Source organism: Chenopodium album, chromosome 4 (assembly GCF_948465745.1).
Source record: "Chenopodium album chromosome 4, dcCheAlbu1.1, whole genome shotgun sequence".
In the NCBI taxonomy this organism is placed as follows: Eukaryota; Viridiplantae; Streptophyta; class Magnoliopsida; order Caryophyllales; family Amaranthaceae; genus Chenopodium; species Chenopodium album.
Genome location: NC_137837.1, coordinates 39,373,617 through 39,395,130, shown reverse-complemented (window position 1 = coordinate 39,395,130; position 21,514 = coordinate 39,373,617). Strand labels below are relative to the sequence as shown.

The 21,514-nt window shown below is 37.1% G+C and overlaps 1 protein-coding gene across 1 annotated transcript in view; it reads right to left on the bottom strand.

The window, feature by feature from the left end:
• The window catches only part of LOC145629094 (uncharacterized), a 54,313-nt gene extending 37,092 nt beyond the window's left edge, over positions 1 to 17,221 (bottom strand). Inside the window, exons 1-2 of the mRNA XM_081681587.1 lie at positions 16,999 to 17,221; positions 8,577 to 8,721 (exon numbers count right to left, since the gene is read on the bottom strand). Coding sequence (XP_081537713.1) covers positions 8,577 to 8,721; positions 16,999 to 17,087 — 234 coding nt within the window. The 5' untranslated portion in view covers positions 17,088 to 17,221. The remainder of the gene's footprint in view (positions 1 to 8,576; positions 8,722 to 16,998) is intronic.
• Between the last annotated feature and the right edge of the window lie 4,293 nt (positions 17,222 to 21,514).

The following is a 21,514-nucleotide window of genomic DNA, read 5'->3' as shown; positions in this document are numbered from 1 at the left end:
CAATTTGCACATTTAGGGGCTGCCTTGCTTGTGGGCATCACATGAGGTCGACAGTCGAGAGCGCAGACGAGTCCACCTCACCTACTCACGCACAACCTCACCACTCAAAAAGCAACTTCCCCTACTTCACCAATTCACGAACAACAACAACAATAACAACTCCTGGCAGCCCCCGCAACACCCAAAACAGCCACCAATCAACCATCATCTCCACGCAACACCAATCAGCCACCATCACCACGCTACACCAACAACACTCGCACCTCCTTGCAGCCGCAACTGACCACCGTAGCTCCTCCACTTCACCACCAGCCCACATCAATCTCTGTCACCCGAAACCACAGAGCAGCCCTGCTTCACCGTTCACCAATTGCGCCCACGCAAACACCGAGCTTCTGCAGCGCCGCAACCAACACCAGCAACGCCCCTAATACCCTTTGCTCCGTGCGCGAAAACCCAATTGTGCATGCGCACAAGGTGGGTTCGAATTTCAGCCGTTGATTTTGATGGAATTTGAGATCGAAAGCTGAAGATGATGATGATTTGGGGTGATGTGCGAAACAGGGGATTAATTCCCACTTATAAGAGCATCCAAAAACTGAAAGTCCTCTTCGATTTCTTTTTAATTTCTTTCTTTTATATTTTCTTTTTATTTTCCTTTTATTATTATTTTTCTTTTACTTTTCTTTTTCTTTCTTATTTATTTTTTATTCATTTCCTTTTCTTTTATATTCTTTTCTCTTTTATTTTCTTTTAACCTTGTAAATATAAATACCCATTTTGGGGTAAAAATTAAGAGGACAATTTTAGAAGAATTAGAATCCAATTTTAGATCTCATATTTTAGCTTAGGTTGAGAGCTTCTCTCTCGAGATCTAGGGTTAGTTTAGGAGTAGTTTTAGAGAGAAAAACTGAGGAATTTCAATGGTTATTTGAGATATTGAAGATACAAGATGACAATTGTATTGAAGATCACCATTATCAATCAATGAGGATTTCTCACTCTTTCTCAATGAGGATTTCTCACTCTCTCTCCTCTCTCAATTATCAATTGTTTGGTTTGATTTTGATGTTTGATTCTTGATTAGTGTATTTGTTCTTGATATTTTGTTGATTCTTGATTTCTTTAGTTCATTGTTGATAGATGATGATTCTTGAGTAGTTGTTTGGCTAGGAATTGGGAAAAACTTATATGATTGATTGATTGTGATTAATTTGGGAATTGTGTTGATTGATTGTTGAGATTAAAGTGATTAATGAAGGTTTGCATGTGTGTAATTCGATTAGGCCTTGAGAATTATGCTAGATTGCATTGTAATTGCTAATGACACGACCAACTGATTTCGGAATTGCAATTATCGATTGGTTTGAATTGTGATTTTCTTTGTTAGTCATTCATAGTGAACCCTAGCTTGACTTATAAGAGATAGCTCTTTGATTCCAATTGATAGCTCTTATCATCAGTCTTCACAATCATTAATTGGCATGTTCTTCCCTACTTGTTGCAATTGTCATAATTACTTATTGATCCCCATTCCCTAGTGGTTTCATTTGTTTGTTTACTTGTTTAGTAGTTGTTTGGTGTTACCACTTTACCCTTGACTTCGACCTAACTTAGGCGCATAATTGAAAGTGCTTGAACATTACCGTTCTTTTGGGTTCGACCCTTGCATACCTCTATACTTGTATTTAGATTTGCTAAGTATTTATAAATTTGTTTAGCTCTAGGAAAGATTAGATAACAACCTATATTTTCCCACGTCAAAATGGCGTCGTTGCCAGTGTTTATGTTTGAGTGTTTTTGATTGCTTGAGTCATTGTCTTTGTATATACATTTGTTTTATTTTATTTTTGTTTGTTTTGTGTAAAAAAAATGGCATGTTTTCTTTTTCTCAATATTATGGTGAGTCTTTTAATGTCTACTTCCATAGACTTATAGGGTTTTTAAACTATAATCGTTGTAATCCTCGTGAGGCTTGTGAGATTTGTTATTTTGGTTTGAATGAGCAAACTAGGGATGAAGTTAAAATCATGCATAATGGTGAATTTAGAGCATTGTCAATTAATGATGCTTGGAATTTTTATGTGGTTTGCTAGGGATGTCTATAATAGGGGTAATCATGACTCTAATGTTGATGTGCAATGTGTAGATTCTTCTAATATTAGCATGAATTCCCATGATTTGTCACATGATCCCAAAAGTGAACCTTGAACAAATTATTTAAACTCTATTCCCTCTTTTTCTCATGATGATAAGGTACATGCTCAAGTTGATGCTAATAATGTGTTTCAATACTCTTCATTATTTACCATGTCTTCTTGTGATGAGCTTTGTTCCCTAAATGATGAATCTCATATGCTTGATTGTGCCCCCTCTTCCCAATTTAATGAAAATGTTCATGTTTATAATGATGATGAGCCTATCTTTGGTTGTGACTCTTCTTTTACTCTTGATCCTCAAACCTCTTCACCTTTTCATTCTACAAACTCTTGTGATGAGTCTCTAATCTCTTATAGCCAAATTGATGAATCTTTTAGGGAGTAGGAGAGGAATCCTAATCTTAGGCCCTTGGAGAGACAAATGATGAAAGCTTTAAGGAATTGGAGATTATTAGAGAGCGTGAAGATCTTTTTAGTGAAGAATTGAAAAGAAAAGAAGAGTTGGAAAATCAATTATCATCCTGCATGCTTGTATGTGAAAAACCCCAATCCAATGTGTGTGTGGAGGATGATGATGATGATTTTGAGCAACCAAGAGAGTATGAGGATCCCATTGGTGAGCATTTGAGGTATGGAGAAGGAGTTAGAAATGAAGCTAATGTTAAATTTGTGAACCCTACCCCCCTCTACCATCTTGATGAGTCTCAAGTGTATGTTTGTGACCCTTCAATCTATGAGTATATAGACTCTTTTGAGGCAATGTCCCATTTGTTTTTTGAGTGTCATATGAGGACTTATAGATTTTTTGATGATTTCATCGAAAAGGCTTCTTGGGACTTTGAAGAGTTTGAGATGAATCTACCTCCATTCATACACGGTTTTGAGGCTTTGGGCTTTGAGATAGTTGAAGGAAAGGTTGTTTATTGTGGTGGAAAGGAGCTTGAGGTTGATTCCCTTGGAGTTTTTGAGCTTGAGGGAGGTGTAGATTGTGAGAGTTCTTCATTTGAGGACTCTATGATTGATTTTTATACCCTCATTGGCGAGGGAGACCTTTTGGTGAGGGAGCAGCTACCCCTTTTTCTCAAAGATTTGACTACATCCCTCCTTGCCTTATTTCTCTCCCTTCCCATCTCAAAGATCCTATTGGGGAACCGTATTCTATAGATGATTTTCATGTCCCTTATTCCATCATTGTTGAGGAAGAGAGGAAGTATGCCAACAAAAAATTTAGTGAGGAGGATCTGCCTATTTCTTTTTCTTTCCAATCTTCTTTTCCCTCTTCTGCTTCTTATTTTCTTGAATTTCCTTTTGATCCCTCTTCTTCTTTCTTTCGGCATCTCCCATCTCACTTGCGTGCAATGATCTTGTTACACGTTCTCTTTTTGTCATGTGCCTACTTGTTATCTTACGAAATGTGTAATAGTGCATTTGACAAGCTCTTGCGTGCGTTGAGTTATTATTTTCTAGAACGGTCAAGCTTGGACCTTAAGCAAGCCTTTCTCGGGAAGTAACCCGTGTTTTATTGCTTTCATTTTCTTTTCTTTTTAGAATAGACTTTCTCTCATGGAAATGTTTGTATGCCTTTTGCTAGGTACATGACTCGATATACTTTGGTGCATTGGTTTAAATTAAGAATCAAGGAAGTTTAACTCCTATTTTGCTAGCACGTGGAAAACAAGATTCAATAATAGAGGAAATTGGCTTTGAAAAGTTGAATTGGGTCATTTGTGGGTATTTACACCCACCTAAATCCGATAATATCTTTCCTTGCTCTTTTACTAATGGTTGATGCCTTGTTGGACATTTGTTGGTTTGTTGGATTGATCTCTTTGTTTTCCCCTCCCATGGTATCTATGATTTATGTTTGAGCATGTTGTCTCGTTTAAGCTTGGGGGAAGGTATTCTATCATGTTTGGTGGGATGTTGATTCATATATGCCACGGACATTTGTATATGCATTTCCGTGTTCTTTTATTTTTGAAAAACTTAAAAAAAAAAAAATTAAAAAAAAAAAATTGTTTCTTTCAAAGGCAAATTTGCAATGTGTTATATTTTGTTCTTGCTTTGGACATAATATTTTGGACTTGTATAGATGAATGCTTTTCTTCTTCAATGGTAATGGTGTGCACGGTTTAAGAGTATGTTTGGTTACTTTAGGATAGAGTATGCTAAGGTAGTGTCCTTAGAACTTTTGGGACCTTAAACCCGAATTCTATTTGTTTTTTAAAATTTGCAATTGCTCCCTTTTGGTGAATTTGAAACTAATAGTGAGTTATTGCTACAACCATGTGAGGTTTCTTTCTTTTTAAGCTTTTTACATATTTTGCACGAGCAGCACATGGATCCTTTACTATTGTATATTTCATCTAGAATTCGACTTTCATCTCCCGGGGTCACGGCCGAGCCATTTAGGAAGGACAAAGGCATCTTCTCGGGATGGTAATTTTTACTTTTCTAGGATAATTTTCTTTTCTTTGTTTTGGGTTTTCATTTGCCTTCTTGCTAACTATTTGAGCCATAAACCTTCTTTTCAAGCCATATATTTAGATTTTGAGCCTTTTGTTTCATTCTTGTTTCCATCTTTGGTTTTTGTGAAGCATTTGGTCTCTATTGTTGGAGTTTTGGTGGATGAAATAGATTGTTTAGTTTTTATAATAAAAGCAAGTTTGTGTTGTACATAGTTTGTGAATTAAAAGCAAATGCATCGTTGAAAAAGTCGTCCATAGTTAAAAGAGGTGAGGACAATGAAATAAAGTGAAAAAATTGAAAAAATGAGAAAAAGCAAAGCAAGTTCAAATGCTTTGACAAAAGTGATAAAAAGTAAAAAATGAAATATTTAAAAAAAAAAAAAAAAATTGATGTAAGTGTCTTTCTCCTTATTTTAAGCATTGAGGACAATGCTTTGTTCATGGGGGGAAGCATTCTTACGCTTTTTGTGTATATGTTTGTGATTTTGGCTTTGAATAAGACTAGGGGTGTCGGTGTTTTTGTTTGGTGATTACTTGGTTTTGGTGTTAAGATTTGGCCAATCTTTGCTTCACAATTTAGGTATAGCACCAAATTTTAAATTTAAGCCTACCTTCACCCTTTTCACCCTTACATTACAACCCTTTTCAATACCTTTTGACCTTTTTGGTTGAGTCGGTGGAGGGTGATGTGAGTTAAGCCTATAGAGCGGTGTGCAATAGTCGAGATGTCGAGTACGAGGAACCATTGAGACATTAAGATGCTCATTAAAGGTAGATTTGAAGCTAATTGGGATACTGTGTTGAAAATGTTTTGAGATGAAGTGAATTGCGTTTCATTAATTCTCTATGCTTAGCATATTCTATGTTTCAATCAAATTTGGATTTCTTGAAACGTGCATTCCCTTATTTGTTTCGAAAGGATTGCATCCTTTTGTGCTTGTTCATTTGCAAAAGTCCTTTCAAGAACATATGTTTTCTTTAATTTTCTTTTGATTTCCTTTTTATACTTTGCCTTATTTGTTTGCTTTGTGAGAGTTATGGGTTAATCTCTTAGGAAACCCTAACGAGAGCATCACTCGTCCTCTAGGGCGATCGAGGGGTTTAAATGGCTTGTCTTTAATTGCTAAAATTGACCGTGATTCCTAGGAAAGTGGGTTAGTGTATATTCTCATCTTCTTTAGTTTTCTTGTTTCTTTCTTTGCTTGAATAACGTCATCATTTTCCCTTGGGTTGGATTTTGTTTTGCTCGAGGACAAGCAAAAGTTTAGCTTGGGGGAATTTGATGAGCGTCATTAATGGCGCTCAAAAGAATAAGATTTAGGTTCATTTTCTATATTTTCTTTCATTATTTTCATATAATTTTTTTAGTTTTCTTTTATTTTCCGATTTGACAACTCTTATCGGTTTTCGATTAGTTTTTACCAATTTCATATTTTTAGTTCTTAATTTGTAGTTTTAGTTTTAGTTTATTTTCTTTTGTCTTCTCCCTTAGTTTTATTTGTGTTTTTTAGATGAATAATCAAACTTCAAGTTGCCGCGCTCTCGTGATTGCGCTCTTATCGTTTTTGGTGATGAACAAGTCAATTTGCACATTTAGGGGCTGCCTTGCTCGTGGGCATCACATGAGGTCGACGGTCGAGAGCGCAGACAAGTCCACCTCACCTACTCATGCACAACCTCACCACTCAACAAGCAACTTCCCCTACTTCCCCAATTCGCGAACAACAACAACTCCTGGCAGCCCCCGGAACACCCAAAACAGCCACCAATCAACCATCATCTCCACACAACACTAATCAGCCACCATCACCACGCAACACCAACAACACTCGCACCAACAACAACCGCAACTAACCACCGTAGCTCCTCCACTTCAACACTAATCTCTGTCACCCGAAACCACCGAGCAGCCCCTGCTTCTTCGTTCTCCAATTGCACCCACGCAAACACCGAGCTGCTGCAGCGCCGCGACCAACACCAACAACGCCCCTAATACCCTTTGCTGCCTGCGCGAAGACCCACTTGTGCATGCGCACAAGGTGGGTTTGAATTTCAGCAGTTGATTTTGATGGAATTTGAGATCGAAAGTTGAAGGTGATGATGATTTGGGGTAATGTGCGAAACAAGGGATTAATTCCCACTTATAAGAAAAACCGAAAGTCCTCTTCGATTTCTTTTTAACTTCTTTCTTTTATATTTTCTTTTTATTTTCCTTTATTATTATTTTTCTTTTACTTTTCTTTTCCGTTCTTATTTATTTTATTTTCATTTCCGTTCCTTTTATTTTCTTTTCTTTTTTATTTTCTTTTCTTTTTTATTTTCTTTTAACCTTGTAAATATATATACCCATTATGGGGTAAAAATTAAGAGGACAATTTTAGAAGAATTAGGATCCAATTTTAGATCTCATATTTTAGCTTAGGTTGTCTCTCTCTAGATCTATGGTTAGTTTAGGAGTAGTTTTAGGGAGAGAAAGTGAGGAAATTCAATGGTTATTTATTGAAGATTCAAGATGACAATTGTATTAAAGATCTCCATTATCAATCAATGAGTATTTCTCACTCTCTCTCCTCTTTATTGCTTTGTTTAATTTCATGTTTGTTTGGTTTGATTTTGATGTTTGATTCTTGATTAGTGAATTTGTTCTTGATATTTTGATGATTCTTGATTTTTTTTTAGTTGATTGTTGATAGATGAAGATTCTTGAGTAGTTGTTTGGCTAGGAATTGGGTGAAACTTGTATGATTGATTGATTGTGATTAATTAAGGAATTGTGTTGATTAATTGTTGAGATTAAAGTGATTAAGGAAGGTTTGCATGTGTGTAATTCGATTAGGCCTTGGGAATTTTGCTAGATTGCGTTGTAATTGCTAATGACACGACCAATTGATTTCGGAATTACAATTATCGATTGGTTTGGATTGTGATTCTCTTTGTTAGTTATTTATAGTGAACCCTAGCTCGACTTATACGAGATAGCTCTTTGATTCCAATTGATAACTCTTATCATTAGTCTTCACAACCATTAATTGGCATGTTCTTCCCTATTTGTTGCAATTGTCATGATTACATGTTAGATCCCCATTCCCTAGTGTTTCATTTATTTGTTTACTAGTTTAGTATTCGTTTAGTGTTACCTCTTTACCCTTGACTTCGAACTAGCTTAGGAGCATAATTGAGAGTACTTAAACATTACCGTTCCTTTGGGTTCGATCTTTGACTTACCTCTATACTCGTATTTAGGTTTGTTAAGTGTTTATAAATTTCTTTGGCTCTAAAGAAGATTAGATAACGACCTACATTTTCCCTACGTCAAAACCATAGCATGAGAAGATACCATTTTGCAAACAAACGCAAGATTCACACATTAATAGTTAATTGATTATTGAGCAAAACAACATACCACACTTATAACATCATAAATGTATACAATGTGATCACATGATTGCCACGATTGTCTAGATCAAAATTACCCAGTGTGAATTAATACGAAGAAAGACAATAAAAAAAATTAAAACTCTCTATATGTGGATGCAATAGCTATATATATCAATACCCACTATATATTGTTTGAGAAGAATATAAACTATTACTAATATCTTAACAACTACCAACATTTCAAAATGGATGTGTATAATTAGTTCGGGAAATGTTACAATTGAGCCATATGGAGAGGAAGTCGATAACACAACTAGTGTAAAGAAAATTCCAAAATGGATTTGGCCCTTTATAACAGTATCTTTTCACCTTTATCCATTTATGTATTCACTTTTTTAATCAATCAACCCCGACCATCTTCTTTTATTATTCACTTTTAATCAACCAAATACCACTATCTTCTTTTAATATTCACCTTCCTAAAAACTTGTGCAAAAGACAAATGATTTATTAAAGGACTAAGTGAGTAGTGAAATTTCGACAAAGAAATTGCACACCTTTACAAGGATACTGTTGCAATTAGATCAACATGAGGGTCATCCAATGGCTTTAGCATGATTCTTGTACTAAAATTCCTCGCTTCATCAAAGTAATCTTCAAAAAGACATTTCAAGGCAAGCTTTCCAAATAACATATTATACGAGGATTCTAGCATCCTGCATCAAGATAAAAGTAAAATAAATAAATAAAGCTTGTCCGCCAAACCTATTTTAAGATATCAAGTTGTTTAACTTGAATTCAATTAACACCATTCAAAAAAGATTCCCCTCTATTTAGACACCTATGGTGCATGGAAATGCTCATGAATGTTACTCTTCCCAGTTGCATTGGGTAAGTATGATAACTAGAAAGCTTGCAGAAAATTGGAGGATTTTATTTATTAATTTATATTTAATTTTTTTAAATCCATCACGTCCCAACATGTAAATACGTCTTTTAGAGTAACAAACTAACAAAGTTCTTTTTCCTTCCTAAAATCTCTTTATATCAGCCTAACTTAGCTTGATGCAATCTTTTGGTCACTCTTCCATACTTGGTGTGTTTTCCAAAGTCACCTCAAGGAAAGTGAGTTGCAAACTTGTAATAATTAGCAACAAGGATTATTTTCATCACTTGGATGGCTGTACTACTGTGAGGGTGGCTTGATGGTAACCTAATATTGCTACTATCTACTCTCTTTGTGGAGCTGCTAAATGACAGCACTCACCACCTCTTCTTTTTAACTGCTCCTATGCTGGTGCTGTTTCAAGTTTAAAGTCTTATGACTATTATCCAGCAATCAATTGGTTTGATCAGGGTTAGAAAATACTGTCAGATGCTATTTTAAAGCAGGTTTCCAAAAGGACTATATAATCACCGCAAGAAAAGAGTTATGTGGGTAGCTTCTCATGGACTGTGTACTACACCTAGCTGCAGAAGATTACTAAGATATTGAATATACTTGTAAACCAGTAGAGGCTGTTGCTAAACATAGATTTCTTGAGCCATGGGAAAGGTAAATTGTAATAGACCGACTTTAGGGGGTAATTAAGTTGAAGACAAATTTAATTAAAAAGAAGAGAAGGAAAGAAAGCAATCAGCTTTTAGTATGTTTTATTATGGTTTTTCCATTTTCGTTAAGTAGTCAGCTTTAAGGTCAACCTTGACCATTAGTATAAGTAAGTTAGTATGTGTAACATAGAAGGTAGGCTGAAAATTGTGAGGAACATTTGGAGAGTTGCAACCTCAAGTTGCTTGGAGATTTGTAGCCTCAAGCTACTACCTTGTATCCCTTTAATCTTTTAGCTTAATGAAATCAGTCATTCTTCTACTAATGAGTATGATTGAGTGAAATCAGCCTTAGTCTATTACAAATTCGTATCAGAGCGGTTATTTCTGGGACTTTTGCTGCCGGAAACAGCCACTCCGATTATCAAAAAAAAAAATGGATCTTCAGGCAGCCCTGACAGCAATCCGCAATCAAGCGGTAGAAGATACTAGACGGTCAGTGGCTGAGTACTTTGAGGCGGTGAGGGAGGCAGAGAGGAAGAAGCGTGAATCCCTTAGGGTGGTGGTGAAGGCCGCGGTGGTGGCGGAAAGAAAGAAGATTGAGCGTGAAGAGGAGTCCCTAATTGTGGTGAAGGCCGCGGTGGTGGCGGAAAGAAAGAGGATTGAGCGTGAAGAGGAGTCCCTCAGGGTGGTGAAGGCCGCGGTCATCAAAGCTATGGCGGCGGAAAGAAAGAGGGCTGAGGAGATTCACACAGCTCAGAAGCCGGTGGAAGAGAGTTGCTCCGTCGTACTAGAAGCTGAGAAGAAGAGTGAGGAAGACGCCGAGGACGACCCCATTCAACTTATCGGCCGAGATGAGAGCAAAGCCGTGACGGCCAGAAGACAAGTTGGCACCAAAAACCTTGACGGCGAGTTAGGTTGTGGAGTTGTAGGTGTTGCAAGAAATTCTGAATTTGGTGGAAGACAGGGGGATTTCGGTAGTGGTTATACCGGCGGAAGTGGTTTTGTTGGTGGATATGGAGGTTTTGCAGGAGGTGCTCCCAACAAATTTGAGGATTTATTCAAGTGTGTTGGTGCTGGTAGATGCGGCTCGGGTGGCGATTTCAGCAGTGGACCTTGCAAAATTGGGGGTGTTCTCAATACTATACGAGGGAGCAAGGCTGGTATCTTTTGTGGTGGTTGGTCAAGAGGGTGTTTTGGAAAAAGGGGAGCCAATGGTAGTGGATCCGGCGGTGGTCTTGGAATTTTGGCTGGAACAGATGAGCATGGTGGTGAGGCCACCACTAGTGGTGGACTAAACAGAGAAGACGCAAGCCTTGTGATGGGTAGATTAGGTGGAGGTCTGGATTGTTTGGTCGCCAGCGAAAAAGATGGTGCAAGGTGCAAGAGCAGCGATGACGGAAGCGGCGTATGTGGAGGCGAGATTACCGATAAAATTGAGTCGTCACCATCTATGGTTGCAAGAAGGGGCGGTGATTTCTCCGGTGGCTTGGGGATTGGCCGGAGGTGGAGCAGGAGAAGACGGTGAAGTGTGCCAACAAGGTGGTTGGAGAATTAGTGGAAGTCGAGGTAGGTGTGCCTGAGAAAGAGATTCGTCACCACCAATGGTTGCAAGGAGGGATGGTGACTGTTGTAGTGTTTGTAGCGGGGGGAGTGTGTTGGGTGGTAGTGGACCAGGTTTGTTTCCAAGCCGTGTTGAGGGCGGAGAAAAGCAGGGGTGGTTACTTGGTATGTTCTAGAAGCAACTTTCAACAAAGGTGAAGGGACTAAGTGGATCACGACCATCACGTGATGTTTTCTCAACCCTATAAATCAATTCAGTTTTTGAAACCAGACTTTTCCTTGGGCCCACTCTAATGCAGCCCAATTTCACCATTTATGTTCTAAAGCCCATTTCTTTTAACTCCCAAAATTCAGTTCTGGCACTAAAGTTTGGGCTCTTGATTAATGGTTATATCACTAAACCCAATTTTCCAGCCACAATTTTAAACCCGCAATTTCCCATCCTACAACTCACAACCCCATCTACTCAAACGTTTTCCAACCTGATCCAAGGACCAAGCTACCCTTCATCTCTCTTCAACTTGCACCCATGCTGTCTCAAAGTAAACACTACTTACTTCACCCAAAAGTCAATCATCTCTCGTGGCAAACTGCTGAGCTTTTCTGTTACATTTACCAATGAGCAACAACTCTCATGGCAGCTAATTCTCAGTCTTGGCCCATTCAAGAGTTGGAGTAGAGATCAACGTTACCGGGACCCAAATTCAAGTGCCGATAACAAACCACCTTGAGGACAAGGTGGAACTTTAGTGGGCCGGCAATGTAATAGACCGACTTTAGGGGGTAATTAAGTAGAAGACAAATTTAATTAAAAAGAAGAGAAGGAAAGAAAGCAATCAGCTTTTAGTATGTTTTATTATGGTTTTTCCATTTTCGTTAAGTAGTCACATGTAAGCTTTAAGGTCAACCTTGACTATTAGTACAAGTAAGTTAGTATGTGTAACATAGAAGGTAGGCAGAAAATTGTGAGGAACATTTGGAGAGTTGCAACCTCAAGTTGCTTGGAGATTTGTAGCCTCAAGCTACTACCTTGTATCCCTTTAATCTTTTAGCTTAATGAAATCAGTCATTCTTCTACTAATGAGTATGATTGAGTGAAATCAGCCTTAGTCTATTACATAAATTCAATAAACCCATCTGTTTTCCTTATAGCTTGTGGGTGTTCCTAAACTCTTGGACATCTTGGTAACTCCTTGGGTATTTGTTCAACCTGTTCACTCCTCAAGTTTCAAAAAATCTATCATTCCTAACCCTTACCAGAAGGTGTAGCGAAGTTGAATGCTAATGTTCCTATGTAAGACTAGCTATTAGTGCTACTCATGTCTTGGTGGTCTGTTCTTAGTTTTTATTTCATTTGTAAGGATGTATGTCTTGGTGGTCTGTTCTTAGCATTTATTTCTTTAGCTTGTTTAGCTTTTGTGATTTCACTCTTCTTAATTCAATGAAAAAGTTTTTACATGATTCCCTTGTATTTTAATGCTAGACATTGGTATATATTATATAGAAAACTATTGATGCCGTACAAATTTAACGAAGTTCATGAATGTATTCCATATTCCTAGCTAAGTAGCTTCCTATCCACTGAGTTGTAGGCTATACATAGTAAACAAGTCTATTGATTCTGTATACAACTAAGGGACACAATTCGTGAACTTATATTTCAATGTATGCAAACAAAAAGGACATAGAGCACTTATCATGGAAAATGAAATGACCTTAGGAGGTTAGGGGGTGAACTGTCTAATTCATCTAGCAATTCTAAGGTACCTTCTTATACTTGTGGAGCTTACTTTCTATTAAGAAGTTTGGCAAGTAATCGTGAAATTGGTTTGTGATATAGATCTATGTTGGATCATAACAAATTATAATTTTCAAATATAATCAAATGAATCACAAGGAAAACATCCTTAAATCTACAACAAATTGTTAAATTATCTCCTCGAAAATGGTACACTATGTGGAAGAAATATCTCACAAGACGATCGTAGATTTGCTGAAGCCTAACTTTATTTATCTTAGATTCAAAAGTCTTCTAGGAATATTGATTCAAACTTTTTTTTTTTCTACAAATGAGAGCCACAAGGGCAAAAAAAAATAGTAAATTTGCTACCAGCTTCAAGATAGAAAAAAAGTTAAGGATCAAAATGAATCAAAGGAGAGAAAAGAGAGACCCATTCTAATCACTGAAATGTTAGCAGTTGCCTTTATAGCCGGTTTGGAAAGAAAAGCAATGGTCATTCAAGATGATCCTAAATCGTCTAATGTTTTAGGAAAAATTGACATTTACTACCCGCGAAAGTACCTTGTGCTACATTTGCTACCCGTTTAATTTTTATTTTATTTTGATACCACCTAAAATCAAATAATTAAAATTTCACCACTTAACGGAATCCATTAAGGTTCTGTTAAGTTTATTCATCAAAAAAAATAATAATTAAAATTAAAAGAAAGTAACCTAGCCACCCTCAACTGCCACCCCTCCACCTCACTCCAAACCCCTCCCCCCTGCCGGCAACCAGCGCCCAGAGCTTCGGTCGGCGCCGGCGCTAACCCACCCCCCTCCCTTTCCCCCACCCTAAGCAGCCAACCTCCCCTCTTTTTTCCCCTTCTTGTTGCCTTGACTTCCACCCCGAATGGGAAACCACCCCCTTACCCTTCCCCCCACCGGAAATCGGTCCCCCTCCCCTGATCCCTGTAGACACCTAAAAATGTATCCCCAAAACCAAACCCGATTATTGGTCGGGTTGAGTATTTAATCTTTGGAGTGCTTAATCCATATTCAAATCCATATTTTCATTTCATAAACCAACCCAATTCCTAGCCCATTTCCCCAAACCATAACTTGTTTTCCACTTCTCGTGCCTTTAAACCCAAAATAATTCATTTCGTGTCCTTTAAAACCATTCATTTCGTGTCCTTTTTATAAAAACATTTAATTCAGTTTATTTTGGTCCATTATCTGGGTCCAATGATTGAATAGTTGGATGGGACTTTAGAAGAGCTTTCCAACGATATATTATAAGCCCAAATCCGAGTTATAGCGAATAAGTTATGGCCAAAATATTAAACCGAGCCCAAACCGAGCCCAAACCCACCTTATCTACGACCCAATGATCATGTGGATGGTCCAAATTATTTAATCCAATTCCTAAACCAATTAGGATTAATTAGAAGCTTCTATAAGATTCTAAAAGATCTTAATTATCCATTTTGAAAAGATAAGATTAAAGAGTTTGAAATTGAATAAAACTCCTTTTTATAAAAGTCCTAATTTTATTCGAATTGAAAGACATTCAAAGATAGACAGATATTATTTTCGTGCCTCATATTTTTTATCCAAATTTTATATGGTTGGATAGCCCTTGAAATTATCTTTCCAATGATATATTATAATATCAATTCCGAGCTATAACGGAAAAGATATGAATAAAATGTCAAACTCTATCCAAAACTGATACCGTCTCACTATTTCGGCTATATCTTTTGTTCTACAAAATATTTTAATCTGATTCCAATTGGGTTAGAAAGTAGACTTTAAGATCTTTCCAACGATATCTTATTCATCTTATTCCGATTTCTGGATCAAAAGATATGATAAACACAAAAACCGCAAAAACTGCTGTTTATCGCAAGAGTTTTATCCGATTCGAATTCTTATCTTTTTCTTGATTCTTCGACCCTCTTTTTTCCCTATAAATAGAGGTCAAATCACCCCTTTTTGGAGACATCAACAAGCTTGATCATCAAATAATTCTCTTCTCTCTCTTTAGCCTAAACACTAGCCACCCTATTCTCTCAAAATACTTCCCCTAATTAAGCACTCCAAGGAGTTCATACAATACCCAAAGTTCTATACTTAAACCAAGGCATGAAAGGTATAAATAACTGAGGGTTTGGACCAAATCAAATCTATATTTATTTAATTTAATTTTCATTTGATTTATATTTTAATTGAAGTTACTAACAGTTTATTCATGATGTAGCAATTTAAAGGAACGCGCAGAATGTGAGTAATTAATTAATTTAATTACTCTTATTTTATTTTAATATTGCTAGTATCATGATTAGGGTTATTTTATATTTGATTTGACTAACGTTATTATTGTTGAATTGCTTCCAATATTAATGTTTATTCTATTATTGTTATAATCACCATATTGCATGTTTAAAGGGAATATGTAATTGAAAATCACGCCTAATAAGATAATTTGGACAACCGGTTTAGGTTCCTTTTTAATCTTGTTATTTAATTCAAGTGATCACAATTTTTAGAATTATGTGTTGCATTAATATTCAACCAATTTAGCTTAATAATAGTTTGGAACAAATTGAATTTTTGTTTGTATGTCTTTGAGATCGCAGAAATCACTTTTCACTATAAGAATCGAGTAGAGGCCAATACGGGCGAATGTGACTCCATGACTCACTTCGTACCATCACCCCGATCCTCCTTTCGTGGTTCCGAACCATATGGAGTTAGTAATCTCATGGATTATGAATGGGGTGTAACCTTCACGGGTCAATCGTTGTTGCCTATCGTTGTCCCTTTCTCGTGGTTGCCTTTTTATGATCCGTGAACGGTTTACAAGTTCCTTAAAAGCTTGTTGGCGGCTCCCTACTTTGCTTTGTCCCTAATCGTAATGTCAATTCCCACTTCCTATGAGTGTCAAGCATATTCACACATGCTTTCAACGTAGGCGCACTTCAAACGACGCCTACAATCCCCCCCCCCCACCGAAATCGACTCCCTCCCCTTCCCCTACCCTTTTCGATCATCCCTAACCATAAACCGCCACCCCAAAACCACCATAAGTGAAACCCTAAAATTCGTTTAGGGTGGTTTTGGGGTGGCGATTTAGTTAGGGGTGGCCGAAAAGGGTAGGGGAAGGGGTCGATTTCAGTGGGGGGGACGGGACTGGGGGCCGATTCCGATGGGGGGAAAGGGAAAGGGGTGGTTTTGGTTCGGGGTGGAGGTCGGCAGGGGAAGGGGGGTTTGGCTGCGTAGGGTTGGGGAAAGGGAGGCGGTGGGTTCGCGCCGGTGCCGGGGGAGGGGTGGGTGTAAGGTGGTTGAATGGTGGCTAAACCCAACTAAGTCATTTGGTAATGAAATAAATATTTTAGGGATTTGGGTGGTAGCAAAATAAAAATAAATAAATAAACGGGTAGCAAATGTCATATTTTCCAATCTTTAATACTACCTCCGTTAATTATTATGTGCAATTTTGGAATATTTTATATCTCACAAATAATACCCCAAAGTTGCACATAATAATTAACGGAGGTTGTACTTTTCATGTCCACCTTATACCACCTTTCAAGTTGTAACGGATGATAATGGAAATACACGAAGAAAACACGTGCTTTGGGATAAAATTGTGTTCATTATAAGTTGTTCTTCATACTAAATTACACTAAAAATTCATTCCCAATGCCACGAATCACTATTTATTACATGCTACAGGCTACTGTATTTATTTATAGATCAATGAATAAATTATTGCAATTAGCCCTAAATTGTCGTCGCCGAATGTTATTTTGCCGAATAAGCCTGATACCCCCTTATCGGCCAAACCGATTGGTTGAGGCAGCGAGACAAAAAAAAAATAAAGATGCACCATTTTGCAAATGCAAATTACATTCCCCTTTTCCAAGCAAATACACAATTTTGCAAATGCAAATTACATTCCCCTTTTCCAAGCAAATACACAATTAACATCAAATAGAAACAAAGACACCTGAATTGACTAGAAGAACACAGATAACAGCACACATTCAAACACACATGATGATTAAGTTAGAGAAGAACATAACAATTAATCCAAATGTATAAAACTCAACAAGTAACAAAAATGAAATGTAAACCATGGGAAGAAGGGGAGGACCTGGTTCGAGCGCTAAGCGGAGGAAAATCGAAAAGCGGTGGCACCAGCACCATCGGCGGAGGCGGTTCTTTGCTTAGCCAACCTCCCATTTTGGTATGAGAATGAATGAGGACTTGAGGAGAGTTTCAGGAAGAGAGAAAATGGAGAATGAAAGAGGAGGGTTTCAGGGAGAGAGATAATGGAGTGTGTAATTCACACAGGTGGTGTCCGTATGTAGTGCTAACAAATGCCGCTAATTCGCTAAATACGAGTAATGAGCGCGCACTTTACTTCGCCAGGCTTCTCTCCCAACTTTGGCTGGACAAAGAGTATTAGTGGCAGTGTGGCACTCTCAAATCGGTTCGACAATTTGGTTTCGGATCGGGATGAAACGGTTTCAGTTTAAAGTGGGTCAATTTCAAACACTTCGGTTGGCGATGGGTCAGTTTGGTTTCGGTTTATTTTTGTGCAGTTCTTATTCGATTCGAGTCATAATTGGTTTGGATCATAATCGGGTTGGTTTTAAATGAGCCGGTTTGGGTTGATATCGGTTCGGTTTATAATTGGGTTTGAACTAATATGGGTCTAGTTTATCGGGTAGTGGGTCAAATCGAGTCGCGTTGAAACAAATTCATTTCAGTGGCGGGTCAATCTGGAATAGTGAAACTTACGGGACAGTTTGATTTGGATATATTTTGGTTGGTTGAAATGGGTTCTAAATGGGTTTTGTCGGGTTGTAGCATGTTTGGTTTTATTTTGCTTCTAGATTTAAACACGTTACTATTTTCAGTTGTTAGATTATGTTAATTTTATTAGTTTATTATTGTAGACACCCAAATGTGTCTCCCCAAAACCAAACCCAGTGAAAAATACCTTTCATGTCATTTGATTATCTAACAAAGTAAAAGTGTGAAAGGTCTAGTGATGTGGATTTTTTATTAAAATATCTCTTTCTGTTTTCAAAAATGTTTTTTCTTCCACTCTATTTATAAAAATGTCCAATCCAATTTGGTTTGGTCCATGATAAGGATCCAATAATGGTGTAGTTGGATCGGACTCAAAAATATCTTTCCAACAATATATTATAAGCCCAATTCCGATAAATAATGAGGAAGTTATAGCCAAAATACTAAACTGGGCTCAAACCGGATTTTACCTACGGCCCAATGACCATGAGGATGGTCCAAGGGTTTAATCATATCCCTAAACTAATTAGGATTTATTAGAAGCTTCTACGAGTTTCAAAAAAATCTTAATTATCCTTTTTGAAAAATAAAATCAAAGAATTTGAAATTGAATAAAAACTTTCTTTATTTTAAGTCCTAATTCTATTCAAATTTAAAGATGTTCAAAAAAAGTCAGATATCATTTTTGTGCCTCATAATCTTTATCCAAATCTTATATGGTTGGATAGATCTTGAAATTATCTTTCCCATGATATATTATAATATTAATTCCGAGTTATAACGAAAAAGATATGAAATAAATACGAAACTCTATCCAAAACTGATACCCTTCCACTATTTCAGCCATATCTTTTTATCTACAAAATGTTTTAATCTGATTCTAATTTGGTTGGAAAGTATACTTCAATAGCTTTCCAACGACATATTATATGACTTATTTGGACTTCTAGATCAAAAGATATAATAAAAACAAAATTCGCAAATAAACTGTCCCAGCGCCAAACGACAGGTCTGTCGTCTAGCGCTAATATCTATCGCCTGGCGTTGCTCCTGTCGTTTGGCGCTAACTCCTGTCATTGGCGACGGGAGGTCTTTTATTTCGAATGGGACTCTGACAGGGTAAAGTGTTGATCTTAAGTTTTGATGATGACTTAAGGAACCTAAGCAAACCCATAAGGGCTTTAACCTTTGTCTATTAGCTTTGATGTGTTTTGACAGGTTCTTATTGGCAACGAAGTTCTAGAGTCAGAATGGAGCATGGAACAAGTCTAAAGATTGAGCTATGGACGAGCATAGAAGACAATCAGAAACCTAGTTCCTTGAGTGAGGAACTGAAGCTCCAGAGTCGAAGCTTCACTGAGTTCCAAGAAGTCTATTGTATCTTTATTACTTATTTTAGGCTTCCTGTATATTTGCTAAGTACATTGATAATTGATAGGATTTTAAGTGGATTTAATTTCAGTTTATAAAGATTTTATTTTCCTTTATTTAAAAAGATTTTATCTTATTTGGAAAAATTATCTTTTAAAGAAAAACTATCTTATTTGTTTTTAAAGATTTTCTGTTTTGATTTTATCCTAATATTTTGGAAAATCTGACTTGATAAAACTGATTTTGCAAACGTCTTTTTACTGAGTCAAGGAGGTTGAGAAAATAAAGGAACCACTTCCTTATTGTGTGATTTAGCTTGCTGCTCAAGCCTCCACGAACTGCACTTCCTAAATTAATGGAAGTTGTGGTATAGTGGGAGTTGGAAGCTAACGTAAAAGTTTCAACCGCTTTCCTCTTTTATAAATAGGATTAGTTTTCTGTTTTGAAATGTACACTTGAGCATTACAATACTTAGCTTTTCTAAAAGAGTCAAAAATCCACTTAAGTCCTTGAGTGTCTTTGTACTTAGCATCTTAGTAGTGTTAATCTTGAGTTGTATTGGGGTAGAGTTTGGGTAAACTCTAGAGTGTTTGAGTTGCTTTGAGTGAAGCAAGGGGAAAGAGAGAGATTAGAGTGCTCGACTGATTGAGGGATCAGTTGAGGGGGAACTTAAGTTCGTTGAGGAACTTGAGTTTAGAGTCTTAATTTGTAATAGGTTGTTTGCCCTATTATTATTAAGAGTTGAGTTTAAAATCTCTTGTGGTCGTGGTTTTTCTTCTTGATTAGGGCCAAGAAGTTTTCCACGTAAAATCTCTCTTGCACTATAAAGTTTTTGTTTAAGTTTATTTAAGAATTTTGCAAAAATTACTCGAGTTCCTCCACAATACAATTCACCCCCCCCTCTTGTATTGTTCATTCGAGTCAACAATTGGTATCAGAGCAGGTTCCTCGAGGAAATCAGGAAACCCTAACGAGTCAAGTTCCTGGAATCAAGATGAACAATCACGAGAAACTGGAAGAAGGTTACTCTACGCAGCGTCCTCCTATGTTCAATGGGAAATTCTACACCTATTGGAAGAACAGGATGGAGATTTTTATCAAAGCCGACAACTACCAGGTTTGGAGAGTGATCGAAGTTGGTGATTTTGAAATTACCAAAGCTACTAATGAAAATGAGGTAGTACCTAAACCCATGTCTGAATTTGATAAGGAAGATTTTGAGAAAATGGAAATCAATGCACTTGCTGTTAAATTACTTCATTGTGGTCTTGGACCCCATGAACACAATCGTGTTATGGGTTGTAAAAATGCTAAAGAAATTTGGGATTTACTTCAAGTTACCCATGAAGGAACTAACGAAGTAAAACGCTCTAAAATTGACTTGCTTATGTCAAAATATGAACGGTTTGAAATGCAACCAAAAGAATTAATTCAGGAAATGTTAACTAGATTTACTAACATCATTAATGAGCTTGTTTCTCTTGGAAAGCAAATCCCTATTGATGAGCAGGTCAGAAAAGTCCTAAGAAGCCTCCCTCAAGATGAGAGATGGAGAGCCAAGGTAACAGCCTTACAAGAAACAAAGGACTTCACAAAGTTCAATATTGAGCAACTTGCTGGTTCCCTCATGACTCATGAGTTGCACCTAGGAACAAGCAACAGTGAAGGAAACCGAGGAAAAGGCTTGGCTCTCAAAGCTGGAGATCAAGAAGAATCTGAAGTCGATGAAGAAGAGGCTGCTATGCTGGTGAGAAGGTTCAAAAGAATGTTCAACCGAAACAACAAGTCAAGAAACTTCACCAAGAAACCTTCTACTTCAAAAGCTGACTCTGGTTGTCACAAATGTGGATCTCTAGAACACTTTATTTGTGAGTGTCCACTTTGGGATACAGAGAAAGGCAAAGGGAAGGCAAAGGAACAAAGCAAGAGCAACTACAACAAAACTCCTTTCAACAAAACAGACATTAGGAAGGCTATGATTGCTGCATGGGGAGATTCTGAAAGTAAGGATGAAGAGGAACAACCTGAAGAAGAAGCAGCTCATTTGTGTTTGATGGCCAAACGTGATGAAAAGGCTTACAATGATGAGCTTGCTAAAGAGGTAGTCCTTGATCCTAATGTGCTTAAGACTTATACTAAAGATGCTCTCATTGATTTAGTATTTGAACTGGAAGATGACTGGACTCATACTAGTATTCGTCTAGGTGAATGTCAAAGAGCTCTCAAAGTATGCAAGGAACACAGTACGTGGATTGAAAATCAACGAACTGATGTTCAGAGTAGATTTTTTGAACTTTTTGACAAGAATCTTCTCTTAAAAGAAATAAATGAGAAACTCAAGTTTGAAAATATCATGGTTAATGTAGAATTGACTCAATACAAACTTGCTAGTGCAGAAGTGTCTCCAAGTTCCTCCTCCGAATCTTTGCCTAAATTTAATGAGGATTTTGAAAAATTAAAACAAAATCTTGACGAGTTAA